The sequence below is a fragment of the Engystomops pustulosus genome, chromosome 1 (genome assembly GCF_040894005.1).
Source record: "Engystomops pustulosus chromosome 1, aEngPut4.maternal, whole genome shotgun sequence".
Classification (NCBI taxonomy): domain Eukaryota; kingdom Metazoa; phylum Chordata; class Amphibia; order Anura; family Leptodactylidae; genus Engystomops; species Engystomops pustulosus.
Genome location: NC_092411.1, coordinates 110906791 through 110931771, shown reverse-complemented (window position 1 = coordinate 110931771; position 24981 = coordinate 110906791). Strand labels below are relative to the sequence as shown.

Here is a 24981-nt window from a genome sequence, read left to right as displayed (position 1 = left end):
TCAAAAAACAGGCAAGAATTCAGAAACCAGAAATCAGAAATACAAGAGAGCTAGAAAACACAGCAAGATAACAGTTTGACCAGCAATAAGTCAAAGCAACACTGGAGACTTATAGGGAACCTAGGCCCTGCCACAGGTGAAACGAGCAAGCAATTACAGATCCAGAGTGTTAACTCTTGCAAGACAGAATCAGTGAGGGGAGTGGCAGACATCAGGTCATACAGCCATAGAGCCTAGTTCAGACTGCAGGATGATGAAAAACTCAGTGTCTCCTAATCCTACCAGCGGTTATCAGCAGACACAAATGCATTTACAATAATGAAAGTCCAAAGTCCTTCCTGATTGTTTAATTTACCTACTTGCAAGTTTTTTGTAGTGGAGGAAATCAAGGAGTCAGTAGCCCCATAGCAACATGGTAATTCTATATAAAGCATGAACTATGAAGGTAAGTGTCTACTGAAGACCTAGGACTCTATAATAACTGATTTACCACGAAAGGCTGAAAAAAACACTATCCAATAAAATAGTCCTTCACACTCCCACATGAAACTAAGCTGTAGGCAAAACAATTGCTTGCATTAAAGGTTGGCAAAGACATTTGCAGTGCGGGTTCACCTTGTTCCTGTAGATTCAGTACTGCTACTCTCCCTAGACAAGACAACAAGTGAAGCACATAGTGATATGAACCCATGACTCTATATGTTTCCATGGGAGTTCCTAAATAATTTTCTATAAAATAAAATAATTTTTATAGGGAGGTAGCAGAAATGGGTCTAGCAGAATAGACATTAGGGGAAACTATTTCATTTGTCACTTCCTTTTTTATCTTACTATAGATTTCTATATATCTACTTTAAATATGTTACACATCTATCACTCTGATTCTTTTATACAAGATGTATCTAACCTCTAATTTACAGACACATTCACCTACTCCAAACACGATTGGTTATATCTGGGATATTTCATTTCAGCGGGTACTTATAGTAATTTTTTAAAATCCTTGTAGTTTCCACAAAGCCTCCCACCCTTGCCCCACCCTCCTAAAATAAAACCCCTTAACCTCTCTCTTAACCCCCCTCCCACTTTGCCTCTCATCACAAATTTAATTCTACTATATTCCAATTAAATATCTTTCCTTTTTTCTAAAATAAGAATTAAACAAACTCCAAGACCAATTCATTAGACCTTTTGATGTCCTATTGAGCAATATTGTCCTGTCACTTTGCAGTACATAATTACTCATCCTTTTTCACATACTTATGAATGGGAGTTGTTAATCCACCAACTTTTTAACTATACACAATCTGTCCAGAAATGGCATCTTTTTAATCATTTTTATTAACCTACACGTGTCCCAATCATTTTGTCACTTCCTAAAATCAATGCATTAACTTGAGCTATGGGCTCTTTATATCAACATAGTTTGAATATATTTCCCCCTTTACTTACATGTGGAGAAGATGTAACTGCTTGTAATAATAATTGATGTTGCAATGTCTGGGTTTGGTTATTTTACCTGCTACTAGCAGTACATCAAGATTTAATTGGTATAAGGTCTATGCTAGTTGTTTGCTGGAACATCTACTTCAGTAAAGGTTCTGCAAATTATAAAAAATTATAAACCACATGTTCTCAATCTGCCGTCACATATAGTCCATGCTTCCATGACCCATAGATCAGTTAACATTATAATAATCAACAGTTACGGTCTGCTACCACCTCCACCTTCCTCCTAGGCGTCTTCCCTGCTTCAACAGGACGTTCCTGGGAATATTAATGCATCGTTGTATCCAGTGTTTCTCATTTTCTCCCCCTCACTTCCTCTGAAGATTTTCATCAATGACCACTGTTCATCAGGTCTAATGATGTTCATTTCCTATACCTTGTCTTTATTGGAAACAGCTATCTTTCTGACTGCTGTATCAACTATTATATTTTGGCATAATTGTCTTATCTTGTTTGTGCTATAAATTACAGAAGTTTCCTCCAAATCAGTTAATAAGGAAATCACAAATGAGACTCAAGATAAAGAAAATGTTATACTTCCCTGCTCTAAGTATCAGAAATGCAATATGTAATTTCTGTAGTTTGCCACAATTTTTAAGGCTGTCCCATCTTGACCATCAATTTTGTAGTTGAATATGACCAGCTGTTACCTATGAATCCAGCTCCCAAAACCATTGGCTAGTATTTCCGTAGTCGGGGGAAAGATAGGACATGTCCCATCTTTCACCTGAATATGATACCGTGTGCCATATATTACTCTCCCTGGCGCTGACGTGTTCCTGTCGTGCTACGATATGGCGGGCACACGTCTGTGTAAACATAGCCTAAAGCAAGGTTCCTATATCAAATTATAAATTGAGATCTTTGACTTACTTATAACTTTTATAATGTTGCAGACACAACTGATCATACTGCACACATTCATTCTTTCTACATCAATATAGCAGGCTAATGTAAGACTAATTATTTTGGGTTAAAGTATTGCATTTATATTGTTGCTTTGGGCTATTTATTACTGTTGTAATATTTTTAATGTTAAGAGAAATCTACCGTTGCCCTCAGGCTGTATTCACCATTAATGCTGATGTGTAGCTCCCAGCAGGGGGAATACAACCCTATGATGTGGTACTTTTATTCAAAAATAGCTTTCATATTTATTTAAATGAAGAGCAAGTCCTCCAGGGGTCGTCATCAGGGACCCTTTGAGTTCTGACTAGTACTACACCCAGGCCTCACTGGAGTGGTGAAGGAGTGAGTGAAGGAGCCGATGAAGGAACGGGGTGGGGTGAAAGTGTAAAATGCTCAAGGGGGGAGGGGGCATGTAATAGTTGGAGGGGCTCTGGTGACATCCCCTAAGCACTTGCCCTTTACTTAAATAAATATTAAACTTAATTGTTAATAAAAGTACGGCACAGCATATAAACATAGGGCTGTATTCACACTGCTGGGACCTGCCGAGCAGTGATTATGGCGAATACAGCCCTATGACAACGGTAGATTTCTTTTACTATATAGTTAATAAAGGACTATTAAACATATTATAGAAAAAAATTTTAAAGAGACACTTTTGCATTACATGAGAGTGTTTCTAGTGTTTTAAGCTTTAGGTGCGTTGTCAATTTCTTTTCTACTGTTTTTATTCAAAGGAATTGAGAAACGCATGTTTATAATGTTACAAGCTACAATATTGTCAATACTATATGTGAAAAAAGTATTTTTTTGATAAGGAACAATTTTTTCACAACATATAACATCATCACTTTTCTTGCAGTTTCACTATAAATATTTGTTTTACATTTTTTTACATTATGTTAACCAACTTATGTTCTAAAGTGTGAATTTATTTCACCGTTTCTTAAAGGGGTTATCCGGGTTTAAATGTTTTTTTATGGCCGGGCTGGGGAGGGATAGTTAAATATAATAAACATGGACTTACCTCCTCCGGCGCCGCCGATGTCCTGCGCCGCGGTCACTTCGATCCGTGCCCCTGTAAACAAACAGGGGCACGGAAGCCACGCACAGGGAGCTTCCGGTCCGCGTTGTGGACGGCTCCTCCCATCCGCCCCTATCTCTCAGCGTTGTAAGCGCTGGGAGATGGTGCGCATGGGAGCATCCGGCCGGCCGGAAGCTCTCTGTGCGCCCTTGTACTGAAACCGGCGCACAGAGAAGACGGGCCGCGGCGTGGGACATCGGCAGCACCGGAGGAGGTAAGTACATGTTTATTATGTTTAAATAGCCCTCCCCAGCCCGGCCATAAAAAATTTTTTAAACCCGGATAACCCCTTTAAGTAAATCCCAGCATGATTCCTGTATTTGTGCAATTGGTTCACTATGTAACACATATGCAGTGATGTAAATCTATATTGACTTACAGTGAAGTCATTACTTATCCCCTTCTAGATCTTCATTGTAATGGTAACTAGAAATGAAAACACTATATTTACATCAGCTACCTGAAACTAAAATATGGTTTCAACAGTGGACTGCAAATAACGGGACTCCAGGGTTTACACAATGATCAAATAAACTAAAATATCCTATGCATATGGACTTGCTGAAGCACAATGCATGAATGCAATGTAGAGCAAAACTATACTGAGCTGATCTATCAGATCTCCTAATTGTATTCTTTGAAGATTCTGTTAGTGAACACTTTGCTCGGCACTCCAGTTTTCCCAGGACAGACATCCAACAACTCCCGTTTGATGGATATTGCAGACTGTACAAAAACTTAGTTACAAATCTACTGATTTATCGATGGCTATATCATGTATTATAACTTTACTGTTCTATTGCCAACAGCTGAAAAAAAGACTTTTCACTATGGGTTAGAGTAGATCTTCTTAAAATGTAATTGCTGTTGAACATTTCAGTATCATTCAGCAGGACATCAAAAATAAATGCTCTAAATACAGTATAGACAACCATGGTTCTCCATACAGTAGGCTACCTTCGGAATGCAGGTGTTTCTCAGAAACCCTATTACAACATAATAAAACATAACAATTCATTATATGAATTGGAGAGATTGTTACAGATACTTTAAGGATGCCCATGATTTATATAATAATTTTGAAAAGCAGGACACCTGGAGCATTAGATGATCCTTTGACAACCAGTCAATATTGTTATTGTGCACTTTCCACCGCTACTGTGTTGTCCAGCCTGGCACCACCTACAGAGCACCGCCTACGAGGTCCAAGGCAGGATACCACAGGACTAGCGGTATTCATAAATGAAATCTTGGCAGAGGCGGGCAACTCAGCCGAATTTGAATAATTTGAAAAAGTTATTTTTCTTCCAAATGCGGCCATTCCAGCATGTAACAAGCACAGATCATAGCATGTATGTGCTTATCCAAGTAAATGACTCCTGCCCTTAAAGGGCAGTTCTGTAATGTCTGTCCCTGCAGAGGAATACCCTAGAAATCTTGTGCATGCCCTTACGTGTTTCATCCAAAAGGAATCTTCAAAGAGCAATAGCAAAGGGAGGGAAGTGTATAGGAAGCACTGAGCGCTGCCCTGTGAAAGTTAAGCTCATACCAGAGCTTTTGTTCATCTCCCTGCACTAGATGCTTTTTACATACTTAGTAGCAAAGTAGCTTGAGAGGTCGTTTTGGGACATACCTAGCATACCAAACCTACCTATGGTCATAGGTCTAGTGCCACCTACCTTTCTCTCCCTTTGCCATAGCCCTCTGAAGATTCCTTTTGGATAAAATGCATAAGAGCACAGGTAGATAGGGAATTCTAGTGCCAATTAATGCAGGACTGCCCTTGTAAGGGAAGGTGGCATTTATATGGGGGCAAGATTTACGTTCTAGGGACCTTCCCCATTGCTGTACATTGTGAAGATTCCTGCCATCTTTCTCCCTTGACTCCAGTAAATTACATGACTAAATTCGGTATGACCATTCCAATTTGTTCAGCTAACTTTTGGTTTGGGGCATTGGAGATTACATTTTGTGTATACTATTTATGTTGCACTAGTGCTTTTATTATGTGAAGCCTCATTAAAAGTTAAGTTTTAAGTGTCACATTTTCTGCAGAATTCCCTAGTTCAATAGGGATAGGGATATATACTATTCCTCCTCAGCTGATAAGGCAAAGATTGCCACCACTTGCTTAGCCTGGCAGCTAGCTCCAAATCTGGTAATGGAAGATGCCTTTATATAGTGGTTGCAGCTAGTATGTTCTGCAAAACTTCCACAGCCCTAATTAATTGCTGCATTACCACAGTCTGGCATCATTTAAGCACTTTTTTAATTCAACCACATGACGTGTCATCCAGTCCTGACTTTAGTAACATTCTTACAGCTAGCTTTGTCAGTCTCTGAAATACCAGCTCTATCACATCAGGCACAGCTAATCTGCACTGCTACAGCTTTGTATGCATCCCTTTAGGCTTCAGCATAATTATAATTATTCAATATATGATTCATCACACCTAATGTTAATATAAAAAAAGTTTGTTAAATAATCGATCTGTCTCTAAAATCTTCCATTTAGCAATGTATATTTTATGTCCGGCAACATATCTGTCCCTTTTTTAAGCATAGTTTTCAGAATCCCAAAAGTGCACTATACACAGAAACATGTGTTATCTTTTTACAGAAGCGTTTGTTGTGGAGCAATAACTTGACTGTGCAGACTGAAGATCAAGATTCCCAAAGGAAGAATATATTTTTCATGCTTTAATTTGAATTTATGTGAAACTGGAGAGCATGCCATTAGTTCAACATTCCATATAAAACCTCTGCTCATTGTCTGGATGAGTAGAAGAACAGCAGAAAGTGTACAGATATGAATAACCTATTTCAGAACCATCTATCAATATAAAATGTATAACAACAAGTAACCAAGGTTTGGTTGGATTCATGAATATCTATTTTTAGCTGTTATAAACTAATAGTTGGTTGGAAAAAGCATGACATTGTCTTCATACCGTCAACCTCATTACTTAGCCAGAACTTGTAGAGCTGCAGTGTCTTTATTATTCTTCTACATGTAAGTGGCATGTTGCATTCTGTTCTTCACTAATAACACTATACTGGCTTACCAAAACTTTAAAAGGAACCTGTCATCGGGAAACTCTTTTACCGTGAGGGGGCGGGGTGTGTAGGGGTGAAATGGCACATATTGTCTTCCCCTCAATCCATCCACTCCTTCTCACTCAGGGATGAGGGAACAGAAGGGAGGGCCATGACAATGACCCAAAACATAAAGCCAAAGCAACCCAGGAGTTTATTAAACAAACAAGTAGAATATTCTTGAATGGCCAGGTTAGTCATGTGATCTCAAACCATGCATTTCACTTGTTAAAAACTATACTTCAGACAGAAAGGTCAACAAACAAACAGAAACTGTAAACCACTGCATTATATGTCAACACAGAAATGTCTGGTCATGTCCATGAATTTAAGACTTTAGGCAGTCATTGTCAACAAAGGGTTTTCAACCAAGTATTAAAAATTAGCACTTTATTTACAATTATTTAACTTGTTCAATTACTTTTGAGGCCCTGAAATGAAGTGATTGTGTTTAAATAATGCTTTAAGGGTATTCCCATTTCAAAAAATGAATGTTATGGTGAGTGTACCAGCAGCAGATACTGGAGTAGGGCCTCACAGAGAAAAACAATGCCACCACACATCAGAGCAACATTAAGGAGCCTGCTGGCCATGACACGCTGCTTTTCTAGTAAAAACCATTGAAGCCAGCAACAAGCAGCAGATTCTGTAGTCGTGTGTAAAACTTAAACACCAAGATTGGACAAACTAAAGATTTATAATCTATAACATCAGCTGAGAGTGGAACATTGGGAGTGAAATAACCTAGAATAATAATACTGTATACTATCTGATAAAAGACTAAAGCTGCACTACCAAAAATATAAAACACATAGGGGCAGATTTATCAAGTGTCTGACAGTCAGAATATTTCTAGTTGCCCATGGCAACCAATCACAGCTCAGCTTTCATTTTCCAAGTGCTCATGCATATTTGAAAGGGGAGCTGTGATTGGTTGCCATGGGCAACTAGAAATATTCTGACTTTCAGACAGCTTGATAAATCTGCCCCATAGTTTTCTCCTATTCAAACAAACATTATAAGGGTATCCTTTATCGTCATTGCCATGTCTTATACGAGTGTAATGTAAATTACCTCAATTTGAAAGGTTTTTCTGTAAGAAGGATAAGTAGGGCCCTACTATCCTGTATAAGTAAACCCTGGATCCAAATATACCTATATTATTAATACTTGAGTATAAGCCAACCCGAATATAAGCTGAGGCTCCTAATTTTAACACAAAAAACTGTGAAAACCTATTGACTTGAGTATAAGCCTATGGTGGAAATGCATTGGTCACAGCCTCCCCCCCCCAGTATATAGCTATTCAGCCCCCTGTATATAGACAGCCAGACCCTTGCCCCCAGTATATAGCCAGCAAGCCCCTACCCTCATTATATATCCAGTGAGCCCCTGTTCTAAGTATATAGCCAGCGATCCCCTGCTCCTAATATGTAGCTGGCGATCATCTGCCCCAAGTATATAGCAAGCCCTCAGTATATAGTTAGCAAGCCCCAGTATATAGCCAGCCAGTCTAAGGTGTAATCATGAATGCCACCCCAAGCCTTAGTGGAGGCATACTAAAATTGGCCAGAGTAGGGTCAGGTGGGCTTGCAGCAGCCTCTACAGCCAGAATGGCAGGTTCTGGGGCACTTGGGTGGAGGCTGGGCTGCTCCCTGACGATTCCAGTGTCAGTAGCGCACCCCGATGAAGCAAGTCATCATTACTTGAAGGATGCATTATAGGAAGATGGAGTAAGAAGTTGCTGAATAGTTGTGGAGCCTTGGGGAGCCTTTGACAGCTCACCTCGGAGAAGTTCCATGGCAGGAAAAGATTTTGTCAATTTAAATGGACTCTTCTTTCTCCTGCTTTTAACCATGGCAATGTGTATCAGAGAGCCTCAGCTGGCATTGGCAGGTCAGGCACCAGTAAATTTTTAACCCCTTCACGCTCCGTGACGGATATATCTGCCACAGAGCTATGAAGGGTGTATGAAGAGGGCTCACGGGCTGAGCCCTCTTCATACAGAGATGGGCTTTGCTGCATATCGCTGGAAGCATGGTGCATGGGTGCTGCCATCTGACCTCCGATCGTCACTCCCCCGAACGTCATTGGGGGGGGGCAGTGATTGGTTGCCATGGTAGCCATGGGTCTTTGTTTGACCCGAGCCTGAATGAGCCAGTGGGTCATTGTAATGTTTAGTGTGCAGAAATGATATATACTGCGATTCAGTTTTATTGCAGTATATGGTAGGAACGATCTGACCATCTAGGGTTAATGTACCAAATAGGGTCTAAGAAATAGTGGATAAAAAAAGAAAAAAAAAAGTTTAAAAAATAAAAAAAATTAATAAAATATTAAAAATTCAAATCACCCCCCTTTCCCTAGAACTGATATAAAACATAATAAACAGTAAAAATCACAAACATATTAGGTATCGCCGCGTCCCAAAATGCCCGATCTATCAAAATATAAAAACGGTTACGGCCAGCGGTGACCTCCGAGATGGGAAATGGCGCCCAAATGTCCGAAATGTGACTTTTACCCCTTTTTTACATCACATAAAAAATGAAATAAAAAATGATCAAAATGTCGCACAGACCTCAAAATGGTAGAAATGAAAATGTAGGCTCATTTCACAAAAAATGACACCTCACACAGCTCCGTGCGCCAAAGTATGAAAAAGTTATTAGCGTCAGAAGATGGCAAAATTTTTTTTTTCTTTTTTGTACACATTCGTTTAATTTTTGAAAATGTATTAAAACACAATAAAACCTATATATATTTGGTATCACTGCGATCGCACTGATCCAAAAAATAAAGCTGAGGTGTTATTTTGAGTGCACAGTCAAAGTCGAAAAAACTGAGCCCACAAGAACGTGACGCACGCGCGTTTTTTAAAAATTTTTTACACATTTGGAATTTTTTTTCAGCTTCGCAGTACACGGTATGTTAAAATAAATAACATTTAGGGAAAGTAAAATTTGTTACGCACAAAATAAGCCCTCACACAGGTCTGTACACGTAAAAATGAAAAAGATATGGATTTTTGAAGTTGGAGAGTGAGAAATGAGCGGAAAAACCCTGCGTGCTTAAGGGGTTAAAGGGTTAAGGCCTAGGAGGAGGTAGGAGAGGAGTGCTCTGCCCGAGGTGATGTGGGGTCCTGACGTCGTCCACATTGATCTGATGGCTACCTATCAGTCGGTGACTGCCACGGAAGGCAGGTATCAGCAGGCACATTATCTTCAACATGTTGTAACAGCTTATAACTTGTCCCCCTGTCTGGTTCGGATGTTCAGGGTCCCGAAGTCAGTAGATTGTCCTTTTAAAGGTGCAGGCCAGAGTTCTCAGAGAAGACCTCTATTAGCTGGAGACAGGCACTAATGTAGTGTTGAAGGCCTCGGGTCTTCAATTCTACTACAGGCCACGGCAGTAGGTAGGCCTCAGTTAGATGGGGATTATCCTGGCTCCCCCTGGATCACCTGATGCAGGGACTGGGGGACTTCCAGATTGTATTTGGGGGTCTGTGATTCGATTTTACTACACGGGAGGGTACTGGCAGCCAGGGAAGTTTCGCCAAATGCCACTCTCCAAAATCGAGACTTCCAGTCAAAGTTAAATAAACATCATAATGGTACGAATAAAAACTACATCTCTCCCTACAAAACAGTCCACAGCTGCAAATACGTTCAAGTTATTGAAGACTTTTGCAAAGCAGTTAACTAGGAAAGGTTGGGTCCTCTCTGCTGATTTGGCTATTTTTCCTGGAAACATGGTTCTTGGTCAATTTTCGGATACTCCTGACTGAATATTTAGTTAATAACAAATAAGCCACATACATTTTACCTTCATAGGGATGAACATTAGTGTGTTACCTACAATGTTGTTCTCTTGACCACCCTAATATTTTTATGCCATAAGATGGGCGTTGTGGAGGAAACACTGCTTACTATAAATGCTTATCATTCTTCACTTATATTTATGAACAGGGCTGTTGGGCCCCTCTTACACCTTGGACCCCATGGCAGCTGCTTTGGCTTCTACAGTTTTTCCTTTTATGCAAAGTAATTCTCAATATTTTTTAAAACAATTCTAAATAAAAAGAAATATATCAATGTGGTATCACTGTTGTCATACTGCTAACAGAATAAGGTTAATATGTAGTACCAAAAACATTTTGTTTTATTGTTTTGCAATACATTAAATGGAAAAGTGAGTTATGCAATTGCAAATACAACTTGTCTATGAATAAAGAAATATGACTTTTGTGCTGTTTACTATAATGTCTCTATGAATTTTATGATGAGTTGTATTAGCAGTTTCAAATATTATAGATTTAATTTTCAATATTTGCTAACTGTAAACTGCTAAATACATTTTAGGCTATTTGATACAGGTAGCAGAGTAACCTTCCTTATGGTCATTAATATTACAGGACAAAATTGGCAATGGACCATGCTTTAAGAGGGCCATTTCCTGTAACCGAAGGATCATTACACTGGAGAGAAGGTTCATTTTAATATAAGAAAGCCAAATGTAATATATCATTTTACTATTTTATAGGGAGGAATTCCTTTATCCTCTCTTTTAGTTTGTAGCAAGTTTGAAAATTCTGCTCAATATTGATATGTACAGACTGGGAAACAATGCATCTACAAGACAAAAATACACAAAATGTAAGCAGTAGCTAAAATCTATTTAATATGAACGTCTAATAATGACATATTTTCTATGTACTGTATTTATTGTTTTGTACATTAAAACAAACATTGGTTTACATGAAACAGTAAAATTTAGCATTATGATTATTATGCAGGGTTAAGGAACAGCTTGGATGGGCTTCAAGGACAGATTCTATTCAGCACAGCAGATTAACTGTTTACAAACTACAGAAGAGTTCATAGGAGACAGATGTGCATCATCCCCCACCGGGGTCTGGAGGCGACCAGGGCCCAGAATACCAGAGTGACTAGCGATTGCGGCCTAGGGCCTGCAAATGTATTGGCAGTGGTGATGCACATGCACTGCCGTGCGCTCTGGGTTGTATGAATATCATCGCCCCTACAAGTCCCAAATTCACTTCCTAAAGATGCAGGGCTGGTTAACATTACCTAAAGGAAGATAACTCATTTAGTTATCACAGAAAATTGACGGTTCCCTCCATTCACTTACACTTCAAACTGAGTTGTACAATACAATACAACTTTATTGATCCCCTGGGGAGAAATTATTTTGTACGTAGTGTCCTGGCAATTATTACACAGTTTGACACAGATTTAATGATACAAATACATGAATACAGGACATTGTGATACAGAACAATACAGGGTACATGACCACATTACATTACATATGGGGAAGCAATTACGGTACAAAAATATACCAGTCACAATAATAGATAGACACAGAGTAGACAGACATGTGTAGGTGATATTACACGAGGGGTGCCCGTGGGGCGCAAAAAGTGTTGTTGTTGTGGGGCTGCCACTGAAGCCTTGGTTTAGCGTTCCACCAGACTTGCTGTAAGGCTCTGGTTGTGATCACTTAAATTTCACGTGCTTTGATGAAGCTGCTACTGGCGCTCCTGGCTGCCAGGATCTGTTTCCCGCACTCTTTTACAATTAGTTGTGCTGATCTGCTTAGTGGCAAGAGATAGGGTGAGAAGTCAAGATGGTGGAGCTGGAGCCAATGCACAGGCAGCCACCTACAGCAGCGACATCATCAGAGTGCATCTTTTCTAAGTGCCACCACAACTCCACAAGATTTGGAGTGAGAAATCGATGGAGGAAAGAGGTTATTGTGTTTTTTGGATAACATTTTGAGAAACAAGCGTTAGGCATGTTCTTACAGATAATGTCCCTTTGTTCCCTTCTAGTTCAATTTTGAAATAAGTATGTGCACTTAAATTGTAGCACTTAGAAAAGGTACACAGGGTAAGACTACAGTCAGGTATAACCTGTAGTCTGCAATATATACACCAGGACAAATTAGTTAGCACTACAAAGAAAGAGACAGACAAAGGAGAACAGGGAAACAGATTTGCATTTGCACAAAGCAATAAACATAAGAAATGCAGAGAAAAACAAGAGGTGCTGGGACTTCTGGTGCCAAATTAAGCATACATACCAATAAACAGTAAAGGTGCAGAGAAACACAAGAGATGCTAGGACTTTTGGCGCCAAATTAAGCAGGCAAACCTGTGAATGAGAGAAATGAGTTATGGTGAGACCAGGTGAAATTTCTTTTTTCATATTTAAACGGAACTTACCACAACGAATCTACCTATAAAGGTAGAATGGGTGGTAGGTGGATGTATGGGATGTGAGCATAGCCCTTTTTAGAGCTAATCCTCATGTTCCGCATATAATATGTAAATATAAATGTAAATTTTCTTAAGCGGTTACTGAGGCGTGGAGTAGCCGGACATGAGGCTACACGTTGCGGCTACTCCACGCCCCAATAGCCTCTTTTCTCCTCCCACCCTGACATCTTCGACGCGCAGCTCCTCGTAGCTGGGCGCCCTCATCCCAGAAGCCAGCGTTCTGCGGATGCGCAGAACAGCTGGCCCGCAGCTGTGCGGCCACTGCTCCAGAGCTGCAGCTGCTGCACATTCACAGAACTCCAGCTTCTCGGACGAGGGCGCCGAGCTACGAAGAGCTGCGTGCCGAAGATGTCAGGGTAGGAGGAGAAAAGAGGCTACTGGGGCATGGAGTAGCTGCGACGTGTAGCCTCATGTCTGGCAACTCCACGCCACGGTAGCCGCTTAAGAAAATTTACATATTAGGGTATTAAAGTTTTAAAAAGATAGCAGGATGTGAGGATTAGCTCTAAAAAAGGCTATTGTCACGTACCATACATCCACCTACCACCCGATCTACCTTTATAGGTAGAATTGTGGTGGTAGGTTCGCTTTAAGGGATAGAAAATAAACATAATAGTAAAAAACACATGATAAACTCAATATAAAATAAACTAAAAAACCTGATGAATGCTAGTCTACACCCATGTAAAAAATGTGATTTTATATTAAAATTTATAGAATGTGGTTCCAAGCACTATTGAAATGTCTGTTTTAATATAACACCACATTGCTACCAGATAAAAATAGCTAAAATTAAAAAAAAAATCTTTTAACTTATTTTTAGCTTTTAAGACTTTTTAAAGCCACATTACCCTTTAGGGAGGTGGATAAGATTACAGTCTTCAGTGCCACAAGCTTTGGCAAGCCGTTCTCTGAAGCAGAGGTGCACAGAGGTACTTGCAGAGGCACTCTCATGGGTTCTTTCATGTCAGCGTTTGGGAGTCTTAATATAATTATATTATATAAACGTTTGACACAATGGCAGGATGCCAGCTTTTCTCATACGAATGGACAATTGCTGAAATTTACATGGATCTGTAGGTAACCTCTTTCATATATGATACACTTGCCCCAAGATTAATGTAGTTTTACACAAAATCGCCAATTGATAATAGAAAAGTAAGAACTTTTGTGTGAAGTGTCTATCACAGAACATTGTTCGGTATCAGAAGGGCAATGGAGATTGTCAGCTACCACGACAAAGTTTAATAAAAAAGAATGGGGCTGGTTTACTAGGGGTCGCGGAGCGCACTTTTATCGGATTGTGCGCCATTTTCAGGGGATTGCACAGCTTCGACAGGTATTTAGCAAGTGTCTACACTGGGATTATGGCGCATGCAATTCTTTTTGTGGCACAGCTGCCCTGGCTTTCATGCGACACAATTATGGGGGCGTGCCGTCAGACGATTTAACATTCAAATTGTGTCACAAGACCAAGCACTTACCTGCACCACTATAAAGATGGTGAACTCCATCGGACCTGAGCGGGGAAGCGACACATGCAGGATATCGAACGCACAATCTTAGTGAATTGCAGCACTGTGCATTATCGTCGGACAATGCACTTTCTCTGAACTCCGTCGGACAGGTAAGTAAATGAGCACCAATGTGTCTGCAGTTGTAATTATATCACTGCAACCTGGACCCATTCCGGCTCAGCTCAACCCTTATGAAAAGGGGCAAAGGTAATATGCAATACAGCTATAATTATTACATTATTTTTACTATTATTATTATTATTATATTAGCACTGGCCACAGTATCTAACAGGTGAATAAGTGGAGTTAGGAGTTATCTTTGATTCCAGCCATTGCTGTAGGATGTCAGTCCCAGTAACTTTTACAGATGATGAGTATTGTCATTACTCTTCACTCCATTTATGAAGATTTACTCCTCTGGATTGGTTCACAAAGATAGATGTTCTTTTTGCATTAAGAAAACATCACATATGAAACTTTTTTTTGCAGTGTATGACAATGTATCCCATAGATTCTGCATTTTCCTTTGTAGTAAAGTGATTCAGATAAGACAATAATCACTTATGCCCAAAAGACTCTGGCTATACCCACTGTCTAGACTGTGTAATCCTCTTTATCTTTGTTGTCAAACTTGTATGCTGGAGACATTTAGTGTAACACATTTTAAGAACGTACGTGATCTAGCACAAGGTGACAGAGTAAAAGAGACAGAACTGGAGGTTTGACTCATCTGTATGTCAATGTCATCTGCCAGATTCTGTAGTGGGCCCAGTGACATGTTGAAAATCCAAGTCCCATCTAAACTTGGAAAATTAGAAACAAAAAACAATAAAGGAATAGAGAACTAAGGTGTCTTTTTATTATCCTGATTTATCTGATTTACTAAGTGTTTACAATATACAAGGAAAGTGTCTTAGGACTTTTGTATTGTGTCACACTGTTTGTTTCAGTGGAGATGTTTGAATTATCATGTAAAGTAAGTGAAAAAGAATTCAAACTATACAAGTCTGTTCTTCAAGAGATCGGGAAGAAGATCAACAGCCCCAATGTGTAGTGTTATGAAGATGGCAGGTTGACATGAACCCCAACTACTTATTCTCTGTGCCCAACCTAACCCGATGCAGGTCATACGGAACTTTAAAGGGAACCTGTCCACTTCTCTGTTTCCCGATTGCTGAAAAATCTTCACTTATTTGTATGCAAATGACATTCCAGTACATAATGAACATGGCCTCGAGGTCCAGTGCACCCTGTATTCTAGTTTCACCGGGAAAGGATATTATCGGTAAATGCTAAGCGTGAATGATCAAACTGGGCAAGAGAGGATATACTTGACCTCACGGGTACACTTATAGTAAGCTGAAATTCACATCTACACATAAATAAAAATGTAGTTTTTTTCTTCAAGAAAGGTATACTCATGATATAGGACATTTAACCTTAATCTACCATCAAAATCAAAGCTGATAAACCGGGGGCACATACTCCAGGCACAGTGATTTTGGTAATATTCTTATATATGTTGCAAACAAGAGAGACCAAGAGAAGTGTGTATAGGCCAAAAAATATATGGCCTATACACACTTCTCTTGGTCTCTCTTGTTTGGTACATTTGTCACTATAGTGTGTTGGCCGTTTTTTGGTACCTTTATATTACTCTTTAGCTGTGCAGGTTTGTTCTATATGATAGTATTCTCATGTATGTTATCCATGGACTCAAATTGAACTTATGAATTTATTCTAGTGAGTCTGAAGACCCTCAGTTCTGAAGATTCACAGGCTTTTATCATGAGCAGAACATACTTTATCTAACCCCCCTTTCTCTAACTCGTCCCTCTGCCAGTTTAATCTTCCAGCAGCAGGACGTGAAGGGGAAGTAGAGACCTGCTCTGCTCATTGCAACAGCCTATTAATCTGAAGCATTTAGGGGCTCTGAAAACACCCACCAGAGCTCTTAAGGCTCATTAGCAAAATGATCAAATTTGATTTTAGAAGATTACCGCAATCACAGTGCCTTCTTTTATGAGTGTTCCTGATTTATCTTGCTGAATTTTGATGGTATATTTCCTTTAAATAAATTCCTTTCAGATGTGCATATAGAGCTGACAAATTCCCTTTAAAGAAAATAAACAATGTAAAGACATTAAATGTATGGAAAAAAATACAAGCATGGAAATGTCTTGAATATGGGGGGCAGAGAATAGTAAAAAGGCCACATTTTCATAAGTTGTAAAATATAATTTTATATATTTTCTAAGTTTGAAATGTATTTCATTTAAGGAGCATCAGCATGTCATTGCAATAAATAAATGAAAATTAGGAGCATTATATGCTATGTATGTTATGTATATGCTGTATAGAACACATTGGTCCAATGTAAAAATGTTTAAATATATATTTAAATATGTATCCTTTAAAGCCTGAATGACATAAAAAGTGCTATTTTCTTGTAGAGTTGTATCACTTCTTCTTAGTTTTCAAGATCTCTGTTTACTGTATTTGGGAGACAATTTAATTTTTTGCTCCGTGTCATTACAAATAGTCACATATTATCATGAGGAAGATATGCAACTAGAGAGGTTGCTGGGCACTATCCAGTTCTTATAGAATACCGGTAGTAATCTGCCTTCCAATGGTACGTCCTGGTATGGGGAGTCCCAGTAAGCGGACAAGGTGGTGGTGCTCAGCTATAGGCAAAACAGTCCATAAAAGCTAAGTGAAGGAGGAAAGAGCGGCACTCACCGTAATGTGCAAAAAAGTCCTTTATTGTAGGTGCGAGGTACAGGGAAGTAGCGGGGCCTGGCGACGGGCCGTTTCGCGCTTGCTAGCGCTTTCTCAAACCGGTCAATGGTTTGAGAAAGCGCTAGCAAGCGCGAAACGGCCCGTCGCCAGGCCCCGCTACTTCCCTGTACCTCGCACCTACAATAAAGGACTTTTTTGCACATTATGGTGAGTGCCGCTCTTTCCTCCTTCACTTAGTTATCATGAGGAAGAGTTACATTTTCTGTAACTGTAACAAGCCATGTACCTGTGCATCTTTCAAATGACGATTAGAGATCATTATCCCCTGGAAGTAAACCGTGTGGTTTCTTCTTGAATGGCAACAAGCAAATATATAGGGCCGCACAGTGGATGAGTGGGTAGCACTGCTACCTTGCAGCGCTGGAGTCCTGGGTTCAAGTCCCAGGGTCAACATCTGCAAAGAGTTCTCTCCGTGTTTGCATGGGTTTCCTCTGGGTCCTCTGGTTTCCTCCCGCAAAAACATACTGGTAGGTTGATGAGATTGTGAGCCCCATAGGGGACAGGGACTTGTTTGGCAAGTTCTGTGCAGCGCTGCGGAATCTGTCTGTGCTATATAAATAAAGAATTATTATTATTATAAATAAATTGAAAACCACAGGTAATTGATGTAGAAGGTACAGCAAAAATAATATTTAATATCAATCTTTATTATACATAAAACACACACAAAATAAAGTATTGCAGTCCAACGTTTTCTTCTTCATCCGCTTTTTTTATTGGCAATGCAGTTTATAATTTGTATCACAACATTAGGGTACATCATGTGAGTAATCAGAACAATCCCCAATCCTTGTGTAGTACCTATTTCTACCACAAGAGGTCAGCAGAGTCCTCCTGACGGCTCGGAACATCCTAGCTGTCATTGCGGTAGATTTCTCTGTTCCTTTTAAATTACTGCGGAAAAAAAAATCTGAAACCACAAATGAAAAGGCTTATTCCCAGGCAGGCAGACATTCTAATACTATAAGCTTGAATGTGTGATGGGCAGTGCATGCATTCATCTCTCCATCACACTGGGCTGCATGTTACATGAGTGAGCTTTGACGCCTTTACATCTGACATGTCATGCACATGTTCAGAGCACTGGTCACATGCAGGGCTCCTCAAGCCCTTTAAATCATAAATGAATCATTGTAAAGTATACATGATTTAGTAGCTGGAGCCCACAGATGTGGCTATTTGTGTCAGATCAATGGCAATGCTCATGCAGTGTGCAGCTCCTTATGTGCATATTAATAGCAGCAGGTAATTGTCATGGTAAACAGCCTTGGCTTTATGCATTCCAATCACGTCCTCTGCAATGTCTTGTGTAGGTGTAGCTGGATTCCTTGCAGCACATGAGCAGAACCTGGACCCCCTATACTAGGCTTGTGGAAGGTAAGTGCTATATGCATGTGTGCAGGGCAGAATTGTGTCTTGATGAAGACAAACCCCCACTGGTCTCCCCTCTTGTTGCTTTGTCTTGCTCCTTTGGGCTCTAGGAGAATTAGCCTGAGTCACTGCTCACGTCACTTGTTCTTCCCCAGCTATTGGCATGGGGATGGGAGGGAGAAGCTCTACTTATTATTAGCACTGGAGAGAAGACAGTGTGTAAAAAGCTGAGGCTGGATCAGTGCAGAGCAATCCATCCATCTCTGTATCTAGCAGCTGAAATCACTGCAGCCTCCCAGGTAGGAGCTCTCCCCTGACACTGCTCTCCTCATCTCTGCTGGTGCTGATCATCTGCTTACTGACTGTGGATAAGACAGGATAGCAATGCATAGCAGAGCTGAGTGTTACTGCTGTAGATGCAGGTGCTGAGATAACCATCTATACATGCAGCAGATGACTGATGCTATGGAATAGCTGGGAAATCTGGTGAGTCCATTACTACAGCAGAGACTGGACGTGTGAATAATGCCCTATGTGTAATGATGAGTCAGGTTTATACTTTCATTATATAGTAGATTGCTATCTGCTTGCTTAGCATATGTATAGGGGGAGGGAGCTATATTATATTGGTGGATGCTTGCTTAGCCTGATTAATATGTATAGGAGATATATGTATACTGGTGCTAGATTGCTACTTGTTTATCCTAGAGGAGTATGTATTAGATGGGGATGGGAGTGAAGGTAAGATTTGTGGATGCTCTATATATATATATATTGCTGATCTTGAATTTGTTCTCTCTTTAGTACTCTTATGTGTCCATCACTTGCTTGTTCTGTATATATATATATATATATATATATATATATATATATATATATATATATATATATAGCGTTGTTAGAGTGTTTGCTGCTGTGATGTGCCCATCTTTATCTGTGCCTTCTCCTTACAGAGGGAGCTCTAGAGAAGAAGAGCGTTAGCAACAGCATCCTCCTCCTGTAGTGTACCACCATCTCTCAGCCTGAAGCATCATCATCGAGGATTCAGCAGCAGAGGCCTCCTGCACCTCATCCTTGGTATCTACTTGTCCAGAGGCTCTTATAATGCTTCAAATCACCTAACAGCAAGGCTACTGCTGAGGATTATGACCCCCACTACCCTATAAAGGCTGTGTGACACCAGGAGGCTCTGCAACCAGCACTGGGGGTATAAGGGATTTGCCTGCTCTTCTGTAGGGTCGTCGGGAGCTGGCAGATATCATGGGCCTTTGGAAAGGGAAATATGGACCCAATGTAACGCCAACGTGGTGCTACACCTGCTGGATCTTCTTTGGGTTATTTTGGAGGGCACTGGCCTGTCCTGATTCCTGCACTTGTGACTCTACAAGGATCTCATGTGTTAAGACCCCCTGGATTGGAGCTTTTCCTGTGCTGAAGAACATCTCCCATGCTGCCAACATCACTGAAATGTAGGTATTCTTTAACTCATATAATTGGGTTTATTTTCACATGGCTGCTGGTGAAAAGCTTTAAAAGCCTGAGCGTGATTTCATTTGACTTGACTTCTCACTGATATGGTTTTAAAACCTTTTAGATAATAAATCTCAATTGCTGGATAGTTCAATTCCCAGGGCAGGGATCTGATGACAGGACTCTCAGTGTCTGGAGCACCTGATGCTGCTGCTCCTACATAGATCAGGACTCTTTATTTTACAAGGTATAGTGCGGGTGTCTGGTGCACCATATGCTACTATTGCTGCACAAAGCTATTGCACAGTGTGTATGTCTGAAGTACCAAAAGCTGCTGCTACTGCCCAGACCACAATATTCCCACATCCAAGGCACAGATTCATTTAATGACTTATGTATTATATGTATTATATTATATGTATTATACATGCTGTATTCACCTACAGACACCTACCTTTCTAGCCTTTACCAAATCAGTGGTGACATCTATGTACTCTTCACATGTTTCATATGTCCTATCAGAACCACTGGTTAGACTGTACAGGAAATGGAAAAATTATTATAGCAATTCTTACATATAGGACCAGCATGACTTATTTCTATATATCTAGAAGTATTTTTATAATGCCTAAAAAGGTATAAACCAGTTTGTATAGATTCATCCCATTCACACCATGATTGTAGCCCTATCTACACATTTACACTTGATCCCATTGGAAGGCTTCTTAATTTATAAACCCTTATCTCATTACTACAAGCATACATCCCACTGATAGATCAATTACCTCTGTTTCACAGTATATCCTTCTGATCTGTAATAATGTTAATAGTATTATTATCCAGAACATCAGTGCTTCAGTGCAGCAGGAAATCAATAGGCTCCAGACAGAAAGAAATAGTCAAATCCACTGAAGAAATGCAGGTCTGCTTTAAAGTATATATCATGTTTCGGAAAACTTGCTCTGCAGAAACGTACCCCTGCATCCTAATTTGGGGGAGGCATAGCCCTGTGTAGTCTGTATTGCTGTTACTCCTAGTGTGACTGTGAGTGGTAGTAGATTCTTTGCTTACACCTCTCCATGCTAAGCCCATATAAGGCTTCTCCTTCCTCTATTACTCTCTCTCTACTTTCTCGGTATTTAGCTGCTTGATGACACCTCAGAATCTGCAGTACTTATACTAGAGTTTCTTAAACACTGTATACTGGTTATTTCAGATCCCATTTGGATGGTAAAATATTAGAAATGGTTTTGGTTACATCTAGGATGCTCAAGTAAGATTGTATGTGATAGTGTTGGAGAGTCTCATATCTGCACAATTTGACCTGTAATTCTGGTTAGCTATGGGTAACACCTTACTAATGTAATGACACATGTTAGCATTTGGAAGGAAGGGGTGACTTTCACTTTATAGTCTGATCATAGCTATCTTATGGACAGATCCTCATGGGGTTTCACATGAAGAGAGTTCAGCCAGGAGTATGGCTAAAACCAGTGAGTGGCGTCTACGTCCTGAGCCCTGAAGGGTTCTGAAGATATTTCTGCAATAAATCTGGAATGTGTGAACATACCCTTATAGTGTCGGTCTGGAGTTATAATGTGAATAGAAGGTGGGGTGTACTTTTACACTAAACCAAGGTGTGCTAAGCTAGTCCTCCCATACAGCCATTGTCTGACATGTCATTTTAGTGATTCAGAAGTTCAGCAAGTTTTCTGTATGTTCAGTTCACCCTGAATCCCCACAATGTTCTACATATAATTGCTTCTGGAATAATACTCTTAAATAAAAAGCCATTATTAGGAGCTGATGGGAAGATATAACCTGTCTGGCCTTTATGTACACTTTGCTTTCTTTATATTTGAATGGTAGTTTGCTGGTTTTATTCAAGGTGTGGTCCGTGTGTTAATGTGTTTGACTTTACTACTACAATTATGAAGTAATTTTTTTAAATATTATTATTCCTGTGATATTGCATTAGAAATCATATAAGCAAATCAATCAGTTTACTGGTCATTCCCCACTTAACTTGTCTTTAATATAGTTAATCGTTATTTTGCATTTTCTTATTTATCTGATTCAGAATGACAATCCACTGAATATTGAACTGCAGTTTAGGAGGCGTCATTCCCACAGGGGACGTTTAGAGAATTTTGGAAAGATTAAGTGTTAGTCAAAAGCTTTTTTGTGAGTGGAACTATAAGACCATATAATAGAAATCTCCAAAGTCTCAATAAAACCACTTTATTTACTTTTTAATGCTTTTTGTAAATGAAATGATTGCGTTTGCTGACTATTTATCTACTGTATCTGACAATCTCTCTTCTATTACCTATCTATCCTCTTATATTTATTTATCTATTGCTTACATATCTTAATTGTCTATAATGAGACAATCACAGCAGAGGTTTCTTATTCTGTGGAAAGCATTGCATAATAGTACAGGCAGTCCCCGGGTTACGTACAAGAAAGGGTCCGGAGGTTTGTTCTTAAGTTGAATTTGTATGTAAGTTGAAACTGTATATTTTATAATTGTAGATCCAGATAAAAAAATTTTTTGCCCCAGTGACAATGTGAGGTTAAACATTTTTTCAGTAGTGGGACCAGGGATTATCAATAAAGCTTCATTACAGACACCTTGCAGCTGATCATTGCAGCCTGGGACTATAGGAAAGCATTCAGAAAGCTTCCCCATAGGTCAGAAGGGTCTGTCTGTAACTATGGGTTGTCTGTAAGTCGGGTGTCCTTAAGTAGGGGACCGTCTGTAACGGATAATTACAAATTCCCATTAATGGCCCAGGTCTTTGCATGATGATCACACTGGGGCAATATTAACTGCTAAATATACAATAAGCATGAAAAATGTAAACTTATAATACATATTGTGTTTCTACATCTGAAAGCATTTGTTAATAACATGCCATTTTTGCTATCAAATAGCTTTTACGTAAATGTTTTGCTGATTTTTCCACCAAAAATCTCCTCTTCAACTTAGAAGTGTAGTATGCTGCTTTTTTAACTTGAGAATGTCTCTTCCTGTAACAAAGAGTGCTGAATCCAAATCCTACACGATCCTAAACAAAAGTCTCATGTAATTATTTTAGATACCTTTATTTTAGATACATTTAGAACCTTTACTATATTATTGCACCCAGGAAGGCTTATATTTAAAAAAAAGTCCAGCGACACAAACCAGTGCATATGTACTTGTACAATAGGTACAACATCCTTTACACAAAATCACTGTTATAGTTTGTTACATGATGTACTTAACATCAAGGAAAATTAAATGCATATAAATTTTGTTTTTTTTTTGTCTATATGTGGGTTCCACATTTACATATAGATACAGTACATATATGAAAATATATGAAAACATTTAAACTTCAATTTGTTAATATTAAAACCCCATGGACATTAAAAGGAATCAAATCAGATGAATTGTATTAACATTTCATTAAAGAACATGTTTGGATTTTGCCTTTTAATAATATTCTAGTATATTTACATATCTTCTTCTGTATAAAGATTGAAAGCAAAAGTGGAATTCATTACTCTTTCGTAAAATACATTTGAAATAGTTATTGCAGAGTACTAGCTAGGCTGACCCAAGGCAAAAACTCAGTATTCTGCACTAACTTTGTATCTTAATCCCCTGACCACAGCAGGTTAGGATTTCCCTAGTTCTTTAGTGCACATGGAACATGTTCTTCTCTCATTGAGCCACTTTAATGTAAAAGATTCAAGCAAGAACTGTCAACACCTCATATAAGACTATTATTCAGAAATGTTGTACTAGAATTAATTTATTAAGAGAAATTATAAAAACTGTGGAACTGTGTATAGAAACATTATATACCTTTACTATTACTTTCTCAAGGTTGGGGTGATTTCACACCTTCAGATTTTGTTATTCAGTTTTTTGAGGCAATATTAGGAATGAATGCAATGTAGGAAGAGGTCCATTATAAGTTTCAGATCAATCGTACATATCCTTACCATGATAAAGTAATCATATAATTTAGTATGTTCTGTATATTCACCTTGTCCTTATCATTCTAGTAATATTTTAAGAGTATATGGTATAACCTTCAGACCTTTCCTTATTTAATTATTATGATGGCATTTTGTAATGACAGATGCAGTAAATATGGAGGATTTGTCCATAAGCAGTCATAAAATTGCTACTTTATTGGTTGTAATATGCATCAGCTCCAATTTTCTATTGAACCACAGATTTTTATACAGCAAGGGGCCTACAATGTGGTAGCCAGGAGTTGTGGCTTTCTGTAGCTGATTTATGCATATGAAATAGTCTCAACCTATAATAAAGTAACTTTATTGCTCAAGGAATCATAACAGCAGGGGTGGCTCTGTTGGAAAGCAGCAGTGTGAACAGTGTCTAAATACTGTAACAATTTTTTTTTATTACTGACATCAATAAATAACAAAAAAGGAGTGAAGAGTCATGCAAAGTGTAAACCTTTAACTTTGCAGTACATACGAGTTCGTATTAAAAGGAGAAGGCTCATTGATACACAACTTGCTAAGACACCTCCTTGACATAAGAAAGCCATATTGTTATAACCTAGAAATGCCTCTGTAATCTATTTAGTGTTGTATATTCTAAGCTTACTAGTTTCATATATACAGTTTGAACCAATAAAACATATTTGAGGACCTATAATGACTGGATTTACATACCCATTCTCAATCATCTCTGCACTTGTTTACAAAGAAGCACATGCCTTTGTAACAAATTGGCCACAATTTCAGCACTCCATGCACACAATCTTTGGCTGCTAGAAATTGGTACAAATTTGTGTTGTAACTTATGTCAGTTTTTGGTACAACCACTCTGAATGATCAATCTGACTAGCCAGTGGAGACCGACACTACTTTTGAAAAGAGACACAAAACTGCCC

The 24981-nt window shown here is 39.1% G+C and overlaps 1 protein-coding gene across 4 annotated transcripts in view; it reads left to right on the top strand.

Annotated features, from left to right (window-relative positions):
- The first annotated feature begins 18229 nt into the window (after positions 1–18229).
- The window catches only part of NTRK2 (neurotrophic receptor tyrosine kinase 2), a 145324-nt gene continuing 138572 nt past the window's right edge, over positions 18230–24981 (top strand). The window contains exons 1-2 of one of the 4 annotated variants that reach the window (XM_072150869.1): positions 18230–18595; positions 19543–20058. In XM_072150869.1, coding sequence (XP_072006970.1) covers positions 19850–20058 — 209 coding nt within the window. In that variant the 5' untranslated portion in view covers positions 18230–18595; positions 19543–19849. Of the gene's footprint in view, positions 18596–18728; positions 19076–19542; positions 20059–24981 lie in introns of those variants that run through there. The other 3 variants (XM_072150868.1, XM_072150870.1, XM_072150867.1) reach the window with 3 other exon arrangements.